General features: G+C 38.9%; 1 protein-coding gene across 4 annotated transcripts; it reads left to right on the forward strand.

Annotated features, from left to right (window-relative positions):
- Nucleotides 1-385: 385 nt before the first annotated feature.
- Nucleotides 386-10,690, forward strand: LOC135082366 (protein D2-like). Of its 4 annotated transcripts, none has more exons than XM_063977161.1 (5): nt 386-501; nt 2,188-2,309; nt 6,184-6,307; nt 8,972-9,185; nt 10,210-10,690. In XM_063977161.1, the coding sequence occupies exons 2-5, from the start codon at nt 2,199-2,201 to the stop codon at nt 10,346-10,348; spliced, it is 588 nt and encodes a 195-aa protein (XP_063833231.1). In that variant the 5' UTR covers nt 386-501; nt 2,188-2,198; the 3' UTR covers nt 10,349-10,690. The 4 variants fall into 4 exon arrangements, with proteins under 4 accessions (XP_063833231.1, XP_063833232.1, XP_063833233.1 ...); XM_063977162.1 differs by having other exon boundaries at nt 2,191-2,309; XM_063977163.1 differs by having other exon boundaries at nt 2,213-2,309.
- Nucleotides 10,691-11,185: the final 495 nt, after the last annotated feature.

The raw sequence follows: 11,185 nt of genomic DNA on the forward strand, positions 1-11,185 counted from the left end.
AGTGATTTTTAGTTTTGATAATAGTACATAAAAAGAAAAATAAAATACGTATTTATTTATGGAAAATAAAGTCACTTTTATTTATCAGTCTGACTGACATGCAAGGTGACATGTCAATGAAGTTTTCAGTTACTGTTGCCATTAAAAGAAATTAGTGCCATTAGTTTTCCGCAACATGGCGAGGGTTTTTATGTTCCTGCCCCCCTAGACAAAACGCACTTTTTGATCGAATCGAAAATCGAATCCGTCAAATTCCATACAAAAAAGGGTCTAGACCCACTGGTCAGGCAAAGAGAAAGATGTCGACGAAAAATTGTAAAATTATAAAATATGTTCAAACAACTGAGTAACAAGACTTGACTGTACTACTGACAGTATTAAAAAATAAAACGTCAAAAATTGCCGGCCGATTTTTCTCGACGTTTTGTGTGGCGATTAAAAGTTGATAAAAATTGCCAAATAAACAGCTGCTTCTTCTGTTAATTCATCACTATCGAATCGGTGAGTTATTTTTACCAAAGCGTTTTTAAAATCGCAATTAAATTGTGCCACAACTACAACCAACTAAGTCGAACGAATGTCCCTTTTCAATACTAACCTTACCTTCTGTTGTATTTGTTCGCGTCTGCATTATGTAATTGTAGGTTCTTTATCGATGTTTCCATGTAGATAATTTATTGCATTCGCTGCCATTGCTATCTAGACAAGAAAACCTTAAAAAGTTTTTGAAATTGGCTCGAAAGTCGAAACTGATGAACCATGTAGGTAAACAAAACAACACAGAATTTAATTCGTGTGTTAGAAATCAGGACAACATTAAGTCCCGTAAATAAATTATTTTGGGATATTAAATTGCAACTTAGATGAGTCCCTTGCGCTTTAATATACTATATCCATATGGATTTATTTTAGTATGTATGAAAGTTTAAGTTGCTATTCTAGTTTTATATACCCCATTAAAACTTTAGAAAAATTCAGTTTCATCCTTGCTATGATTTTGTATGTCAATTGCTACACTATAATCTTGTTAATTATCTTTATTGTGTGTACCATAACCAAGAAAAAGTCACATGAGTACTTTTCATAATGATGCCTATTTACAAAACAATCCATGTTTATCAGAACTGAATAAATGATAAAGACATTGGTTTCACAAATGGATGACACTGTAAAACTGTAATAGAAGATGTTTCAGTAGTTTAGGAACTATTTTTTAAACAGCAGTTAAGCAAAATGGTTTATCTTTATCTAATGTAAAATAGGTGCCATATTCAAAAATATAGGTACTGCTACTTTTTCAAAAATGTAAATTCAACCATTGATACTTTTTCTAATCCTTCTTGAAAAATACATATTTTGGGTCACCTTTTTGCTGCTGAATGTGCCCCTAGAATCATATCCAGTTTCAATACTACTTACAACATAATACATGCAAATAATGTTCTTTAACTATAAAAACTTTCGAAAGTTACATAATCAGTTGCTAAAAATCAAAACAAACTTTGTCTAAGTGTGAAATGTTTATTCATTTGTTTTTTTATTCCTTGTGTGTGTGACCGAGCCCACCTCTCTTATGTCTACCTTCACTGGCTTAAACTTGTTCATGTGTTGTCATTATCCAGTACTTGTATGTAGAAAAGTGGTTTTATGAAATTGCTGAAAGATTTTTCTGTTAGAAATTGCACTAAACATTATTCATGTTTTAAAATAATACTAGCTACTTAGTGAATGCTTTATTCCTTTTAATGTTAATATTTTTTGCTGAACATAAACAATGTTTTTTGAAGTTTCGCTCCATATGTAACGTCAAGTGGACATTATGATTACACAACATACATTAGTTATATCTAGACAAGATATTGCAATAAGCATCAACATTATCAGCTTTAGTTTAGTTACTTTTGCATTGACTATCATATCACTACAAACAGGCTAGCAACAGTTGAACACAACATTGAGATAAATCAACTTAGCGCAAAAAGTGCGAGATAAAAAAGCACTTTTTTAAGTGCTTTTTTACCTATCTGACTTCTCTACATACATGTACTTATAAGTATAACGCGCCAACCGGTCCAGCGAGGCTTACACTTCAGTTACTCAACAATCGCTGGTCGTAGCTGACGCGTTATTGATTAAAAATGTTGAGAGTGAAGACAATATTGAGATGTGCGCTCGTTTTGTTAATAGCAGACAGCACTATGGTCAATTTTAGGGTGCTAGCGCGAGCGATGTCGACCGTGGCGAAGGCGTTCGAGACGCACCAAGTGGTGCCCGATGTGGTGGCTAAGGCGCCGGCGGCTTTGGCTCAGGTGAGTGCATATTGTGATTACTATTACCGTTTCAGCTAAAGGATGTCCACTGCTGGACAAAGGTCTCCTAAAATGCTTTCTTATGGAAAACCTTAACCTTAGCCTTATAACGTTGCACTGTCCACATCCAGGGTCATCCTGCGACCTTCACCAGATCGCCGGTCCACCTAGTAGGAGGCCTGCCCTTGCTACGTCTTCCGGCCCGTGGTTGCCACTCGAGAACTTTTCTGCCCCAACGGCCATCGTCTCTACGAGCTATCCCGCCCACAGCCACTTGATTTTAGCAATTCTGCAAGCTATTTTAATAATGTAATTACTACAGTGGACCCCCGGTAGTCCGGCCCCTGTCTAATCCGGCGCCCCCTGTAATCCGACATGGTCTATTATTTATTATTGAATACGTATTCGCTAAGCATGAAAAGTTATTGCATATTTTTTGTAAGTTCTATAGCATTAATGACGTTAATTTTATAATAAAACGTAAGCTCTCTATTGTTGTTTAATTTACTAAATTTGACATACATAATGAAGTATAATTGGTATTTCAGAGTACATATATGTACATATGTATATAATATGTATGTATAAAGAATCTTATCATTGGATCTGTAATTTGTCGGATTACAAGGTACTCTTTTGTAAAAAAATCCGGACTATAGGGGGTCTTAGGCAGTACTCTATAATCCGACGAATTCGATAGTTCGACACTGCCCTGCAAAATGTCCGGGGGGTCCACTGTATTCACTTTGTAATACTGTAATTACTGTTATCGTTTCACCTAAAGGACGTCCACTGGATAAAGGATTTCCACGACGATCGGTCCTGCTCCGTCGGTCTAGGTGCTTCCCATGACCTTCAAAAGATCGTTGGTCCATAGAGAGGATAAGGCCTGCCCACACGCCGCGCCGCGCCCGCTTGAGAACTTTTTGCCCCAACAGCCTTCACTTCTGATTAATTTACTTCACTAGATCGTTGGTTCACCGAATGGGCCTGCCCACACGTCACTCGAAAACTTTTTGCGCCAGCGGCCATTCTTGCTTTAGTTAGAAGGCTTTCAAGTCTCAACTGCGCTTGTCGCGCGACCCGGCACGAAGGATCAAAATATTATTTAGGCATTTTGTTTAGTTCGACTTGCGTTCTATCGACCTTTATCTGACCCTTGACATGCACAAAATTATTATCGGAACGATGTAACATTGCTTCAAACGTATAGGCAGTGGCATAGTCAAACCGGGACCAATTTCGCAGTGATTTTTCAATTAATATTCCCACTGAGAATTGAACTCGTCCTGGGGTTCGAAAATAACTGAAGAAACTTATAAGTTATATTATGTTTCTGCGTACCTCTGTTTAAAATAGTTATACCTACTCTAATCTTGTATCAATAAAAAACTAAACGTTTATCGTAATAACCATTATATTTCTCATTCAATACACTGAAGGTTTTGTTTCCCAATTAGCCATTGTTAACGAACAAAAGTAAAAACTTGGATATTTGACTCTACACTTCCGTGATTATTTTTTCTATACAAAATGCCGCAGATTTATTGTCTCTCATTTGAGAAGAATCTGTCTTGTAGGTTACTTTAAACTCAACTTTAAACCATTGGCTCTGGCATGGTTATTTATGGGGTAAAATCATGTGCAATGAGTATTATCAACATCTTTCCTTAGAATATACATTTTCTTAGGGAGGAGTCGAAGCCAAGAGCAGAGTGAATACGAACTTTTCTATGCCAAGAGTAGGTTTTGCGGCGCTCTTTAAAAATACTAAAATCGTGTTGATAGTTATAAAGATCTTAGATCATCATTTACCCTTTTTAATTAAACTAGGGTAATAAGTAAGTTGATAAAACACACTGATACAACACAAGCCAAGAGTCTAGGTTTTGGGGTGATCTTTATAAAATACCAAAAGGGTGTTGATAGTTATAAAGATCTTAGATCATTTATTTACCCTTTTTAATTAAACTGGGGTAGTAAGTTGATAAAACACATTATCGTATTCGATATTACAAAATTTATGTGTGGTTAGGTACCTAGTATCTAGGTACTTAACATTCAATAATCGAGAATTGCTTGTTAGCAATGGAAATAGACGTAACTACAGTTGAATAACACACAATCACGGAATTATGTCGCGTTAACCGACGATTGTCGCAGGATGTATCATTACCAACATGTGACATGTGATCAAAACAACTGATTAACGTGTATTTTTTACCTCATTATCACTTAATGCTATAGGATTGGCTGTAATGATCATTTGTTACACTCCTGCTTATGTATTATAGACCCACAGAAAAAAGCGATTAATACATTATTTCGGGCCTTGAAATGTGACGTTGGAACAGGTTAATTACGGCCAAAATGTATATCCTACATACGACAGCTAAGACCAAAATTATTGAGCCCGTTTTTGGTATTTCTTTGCCTCTAGTCTGTTTTTTGTGGGGTGGAACGGGACTACTTAACCCACCTCTCTTTCCAACCATTGCAACTCCTGTATATCCAGGACACGGTAATAATATCATACAGTATTGTAACTTCATATAAACAGACGAAACAAGAACTTTCTTTCGAAATTCAAATCTCGCTATGCGCTCGGTATGCAAAAGTCGGGGGTGTCGCGAATGTGCCGAATGGACGTCGGTGGCCAAGTGTTAAAAATGACAAAACTGATTGAATTTGACTGACCGCCATTTACGGTCAAATTGGTCAAAAACTAGTCAAATTGTCATTTTCAGTCAGTTTGATTTGAAATGAAAATTATATTGTATTAAACCAGCTTTTGCCCACGACTTCGTTCGCCCGAAATTAACGTAACAGATCATTATGTTTATGATTATTAAAGTTTCAAAATTATTTAAGTAGTTTTAAATAAATTAAATCTACTAATCACAAAACAACACACATTTTTAACCTATTCCATTCACAAAGTATTTTGTTTGTCTAACTAAATAAAAAAATACAATCACAAAACTAGATAGAAATTCTAAGTGGGCAGATGTAATTAAACTGGGTACTGTAGGTGGGCAGCCCTATCGCATGTTGTCATACTGTGACGTACCGCGCGACTGTTGACATTTATTTCAAAAATATGGCCGAGTTGGAATACTGTATAGATAGTATTACCGTGTCCAGGATCTACAGTTTGGCCTCTAATGAAATCCAAGTGATCCAACCAGTGAAGGTTGAGTAGACCCGGGGGGTAGCTTATTCTCTGTTTCACTCGTAACGAAATTAAGCAGAAAACTATAGGATGCTTTTGGGTTGGTTGGGTTTTATGGGTTGTCAAACTATAGATCCTGGCTACACAGGAGTGCAGTGGTGGAAACGAGAGGTGGGAATATGACTTCTTGGCGGGAATCTGAAGCGTCATGTTAGCGGTTTTGTTTTATTTCCTCAAATTCGTGTTTGGGCGACTATTAATGTGTAATAATGGTGGATTATTAACCATTAAGTGTTCGTGAACGTGCATGAGTGTGGGCAAGTGAAGCAAAACAGTGCATCGTGATTCTTCTGGTTCTCTCAAGTTGTCCATAGGAGGTCTCAGTAAAGCACCACAACTTTACTGAGACTCAAAGGGTGGGAAGGGGGTATCATCTATCATCCTTCATTATATCATTACTTGATCTCATTTTGTAACTCGTATCACATAAATACTTGAAAATGGCACAAATCAAGTCGACCTCGACGTGTATTGCCAACATCATCAAAAAAGAAGAAGAAGAAGAGAGGTGGGAATAGTCCAGCTTTGAACTTTCGCGTTCCATTACAATTAAAATAAAGAATCTTTCTATTTGAACTATAGAAAGAGTTCTATGTGTTTGGTGTACAATAACGAGTATATACTTATATGTGCCCTTCGCAGGTGAAATACCCCAGCGGAGTGGTGGTGGAAGAAGGCAACGAGCTCACCCCGACTCAGGTGAAGGATGTGCCGACTGTCTCGTGGGATGCCAGCGATGACAAGTTCTACACACTGGCTATGACTGGTAAGAACTAGATTTGGGTTCTTTCGTTTCTTTCAGCTAAGTTCATTGCTCGATAAAGGCCTCTCCCAAGGATTTCCAAAACGACCGGTCTTCGTTTCAAAGGCACAACACTGTTTCGTGGGATGCTAGTGATGACAAGTTTTCTACACTGGCTATGACTGGTAAGAACTAGATTTGGGTTCGTTCGTCTCTTTTAGCTAAGTTCACTGCTGGACAAAGGCCTTCCCTCAAGGATTTCCACAATGACCGGTCCTTCGTTTCATAGGGACAACACTGTTTCGTGGGATGCTAGTGATGACAAGTTTTATACACTGGCTATGACTGGTAAGAACTAGATTTGGGTTCGTTCGTTTCTTTCAGCTAAGTTCATTGCTCGATAAAGGCCTCTCCCAAGGATTTCCAAAACGACCGGTCTTCGTTTCAAAGGCACAACACTGTTTCGTGGGATGCTAGTGATGACAAGTTTTATACACTGGCTATGACTGGTAAGAACTAGATTTGGGTTCGTTCGTTTCTTTCAGCTAAGTTCATTGCTCGATAAAGGCCTCTCCCAAGGATTTCCAAAACGACCGGTCTTCGTTTCAAAGGCACAACACTGTTTCGTGGGATGCTAGTGATGACAAGTTTTGTACACTGGCTATGACTGGTAAGAACTAGATTTGGGTTCGTTCGTTTCTTTCAGCTAAGTTCATTGCTGGACAAAGGCCTTCCCTCAAGGATTTCCACAATGATCGTTCGTTTCTAAGGGACAACACTGTCTCGTGGGATGCTAGCGATGACAAGTTCTACACACTGGCAATGACTGGTAAGAACTAGAATAAAATAATCCGTGGGTTATGCCCCCGATGTGTTTTGCCCCCGTGGTGGACCTTCTCGATTGATTTCGTTGAAATAATTAATAAGAAATAAGTAATTTGTACCTGATACATTTTATCGCAGTAGAACGAAATCGGAGGCGTCCACTTCGAGGGCATAACCCACGGACCTGAATAAAATTGGGTTCGCTAAGTTCATTGCTGACAAAGGCCTTCCCCAAGTATTTTCACAATGACCAGTGGTTCGTTTTAAATTACGACACTGCTGGACCAAGGCTTCCCCTAAGGATTTCCAGTGACCGGTCCGGCGCTGCCCGTATCCAGACTACAATCAATAAAAATAAGAATAAGAATAAGAATAAGAATAAATTTATTACTTAATAAAACTTAGCCTAGATACATTTGATTTCACTTACTTAAATTAAGGTTAGTGTGCGAAGGTAAAATTATTAATACCTAAACTAAGCAAAATTGTTTGCCTGTGTCTTATAAAAACTGATGATTTTGTAGGTCCTTTTGTAGCTGTACCTACTGTACGAAATTGAAGTCGAAAAATTGTTTTCGCACTGTACTCGAATGAAATAATTTATGTAAGCGATAAGAAAGTAAATCTAAAACTTATCACCTACATTTTTGATATCATAATGACCATTGTGGCCAAGGTTCTGTCTACATTTCTACAGGGTGGCCCAGAAGAAAGTTCACTTTTGAAAATTCAAGGAAACGAAACTGTACATTTTTATAGAACTTTAACTATTGCAATTTAAAGGAAATTTAATGCAATTTATTTTTAAATTTAACTTTATTTAATTACATCGCCCAGGAGATTTCCTTGACGCTTACAACATTCGATCAACATACATCAAAATATTGAAATGCGTTCGTTAGAATTACCTCGAAACCTATTTTCAATTTTTTTCCGAATGCTCAGCTTCAGTTGCTGCATGGTTGTTGGATTATAAAAGTACACTCTATTCTTAATGTAACACCACAAAAAAGAATTTTCTGGAATGAGATCAGGGCTTCCTGGGGGCCAGGAGATGTCACCCCTGCCTAAAATTATTTTTTTGTGGGAACATGTCTCTTACCATCTAAATGCTCTCATTTGAAGTGTGTCACGTAGCCCCATCTTGATGAAACCAAGTGCTCCGGTCATAGCCTTGCGAATCTTGCAGCTTTGAAATCAAAAAGCTTTTCAGCCTACCAGTATAGCGCTCTCAAAAATTAATCATCCTTTCAATGCAACAAACCAATTAAGCAGGGGTGAAATCTCACTGCTTCTAAGAAGCGCTAATCTCATTCCAGCAGACTTCTTTTTGTGGGGTTACCTTAAGAGCAGAGTATACTCTAATAATCCAAAAACTCTGCAGCATTCATCAATCCTGAATCCATTTCGAGGTAACTATAACGAAAGTTTTCCAAAATTTTAATGTAGGTATGTTGACCGAATGTTGTAAACGTCAAGGGAATCACATGTACGATTAAATTTATGAAAGAAAGTAAATTTTAAAATAAATTGCACAAAATTTCCTTCAAATTGCAATAGTTAAAATTCTACAAAAATGAACAGTTTTCGTTTCCTTGAATTTTCAAAAGTGAACTTTCTTCTGGGCCACCCTGTACATTTACGTTCGTAAAGAAACCTACTCACTTTGCATACACGTGACGCGTTTGAGAAAAAAGGAGGTTAAATGGTTGGATGTAGATGAACTACAGACGATGTTGTAAAATCGCCTCTATTGCAACTGAATAAGATGCTACACTCGACTTGCTGTCTGTAAAATGCAATCTGCGGCAGTATGTATTTTTTTTTAACAATAATCAACTCTAAAATTATTCCACTCTTCAGATCCAGACGCGCCGTCCCGCACTGAGCCCAAAGCCCGCGAATGGCACCACTGGCTTGTAGCAAACATACCCGGAGCGAACGTAGCGAGCGGCGAGACGCTGTCTGCCTACGTCGGCTCCGGTCCTCCACCAGACACTGGTCTCCACCGATATGTCTTCCTGGTGTACCAGCAGCCTGGCAAACTGAACTTTGACGAGCCCCGCCTTACCAACACGTGAGTCTCACCCTTATAGCGCAGGAGTAAAGTTCATTATCCGTTGATATGCTGCCTAGCGACAACGTGGCGAGCCCAGCCTAACTAATACGTGAGTTTCATCCTTATAGCGTCGGCGCAAAGCTGACAATCAGAGCCGTCTTTAACCTACTAGGGGGCCTGGGCACTTAAGGATCAAGGGGGGGCCATATCATCTTGAGAAAGGTATATTGAGTAGACGAGGGGCCCTTCGGTCGCGGGGCCCTGGGCACGTGCCCAAAGTGCCCAGTGGGAAAGAGGGGCCTGCTGATAATGCATTGATATTGATACGCTGCCTGTTGATGACAACTGTCTGCAAAAAGCAGCGTTTGAGCAATAGCCTTCGAGGAACTTCGGCTGTCTTCAGACTTCATTTTACTCTAACATTTAGACGATACAGCTTTTGACCTACAACAACTATGCAATGGTCACACCTATACCTATACGCTCTGAGCTTCGAAGAGCCCCGCCTAACGTACACTTGAGTCTACTGTATTGCGCGGCTTTTACCCGTGGTTCCTCCAACATGTCCCCCTGGTGGGTCCACGGGTAATTTTTTTTACCCGTTGTCCCACCGTTCTGAACTGTGTTTGCCAGTGGGTCTACGGGTAATTTATTTTAACCATGGTCCCACCGCACTAAGTGGCAAACATTGCATGTTACCTAGGTATCTATAATACTATAAAAAAATCTATAATTAATTATAGAAAATAATTATACGGCACCATAGATTTATAAGACTTAATTCCTAAGTTCATATTTATTTGAGAATAAGGATACATCGAAATTAATAATTGCAAGAACATTTTTTATAATGAGTGTAGATAACTGGCAAACACAGTTCAGAACGGTGGGACAACGGGTAAAAAAAATTACCCGTGGACCCACCAGGGGGACATGTTGGGGGGACCACGGGTAAAAGCCGGTATTGCGACGTCATAGAGCTCACTTTACCCTGACAATTAAAACCTTACACCAATCCATTCAACTCTAATATCGTTTGCAGGTCCGGTGACAACCGCGCTAACTTCGCCATCGCCAAGTTCGCCAAGAAGTACAACCTTGGCGACCCAATCGCCGGGAACTTCTACCAGGCCAAGTACGACGACTACGTGCCCCTGCTCTACAAGCAACTTGGCGCGTAACTTGGCATCGTAACTTGACCTTGGCGTTGTGTGTTTGGCGCGAATTGTGACTTAACCCAGCGGGTTAGGGTTTAGATTGGCTTACACATTTCTGCTCAAACTTGAATTCTTCCAGCTGTAATTTTTTTTCTTGAAGAAATTTGTCACGTGTGTAACTAATGTTGGGCAGTAGCATTTATAAAACTGTAGTTTCCAACGCAAAGACTGTTAGATTGTAATAAAGAACCAAACACACTTCCACGCAATATCTGGTTGTAAACAACCGTGTCATCTGGTATGACCAGTCAATAATCTAGATTTGTAAGTGAAATTCGTATGTTAAATAAAAATGCATCAAACATATAGCTTGTTTTATTGACATCTAAAACCTTATCCGGTCGATTGTTTGTTATAGTCAAACCTCATAACACAGGTCAAAACAACTTTAACTGCAAAAATCAGGAAAGTGATTTTGATACATGCTTCTAGATAAAAACCATTTGACTGATTCAAAACTATCTATTTAGTCTACCGTATCAAAGAACCAGAACTGCTTCTTAATGCATCATGCTTTGCTACATATTTTAATGTCGATTGACGAAGATGACTATTAGGGGGCGCCATAGAAAGAAGTCAAGCCCAGGGCGCTGGTAGCATTAAAACCGGCACAGGTTGTTCCTTTAATTTCCTCACTATATTTTATCAACGATATCGTCGGCAAACCGAAGGTGAGTGATGTACTCGCCGTTAACGTTTATGCCGTATCCTTTCCATTCCAGGAGTTTGAAAGCGTCTTCCAATGCCGCGGTGAAGAGTTTCGGAGATATAACATCTCCCTGTCTTACGCCTCGCTGTAGA

Source organism: Ostrinia nubilalis, chromosome 21 (genome assembly GCF_963855985.1).
Source record: "Ostrinia nubilalis chromosome 21, ilOstNubi1.1, whole genome shotgun sequence".
Taxonomy (NCBI): Eukaryota; Metazoa; Arthropoda; class Insecta; order Lepidoptera; family Crambidae; genus Ostrinia; species Ostrinia nubilalis.

Coding starts and splice junctions, on each gene's coding strand:
- LOC135082366 (XM_063977159.1), top strand. CDS start 2,139: ATGTTGAGAGTGAAGACAATATTGAGATGTGCGCTCGTTTTGTTAATA. Junction 2,310..6,183: donor CGCCGGCGGCTTTGGCTCAG/GTGAGTGCATAT, acceptor TGCCCTTCGCAG/GTGAAATACCCCAGCGGAGT. Junction 6,308..8,971: donor CTACACACTGGCTATGACTG/GTAAGAACTAGA, acceptor TCCACTCTTCAG/ATCCAGACGCGCCGTCCCGC.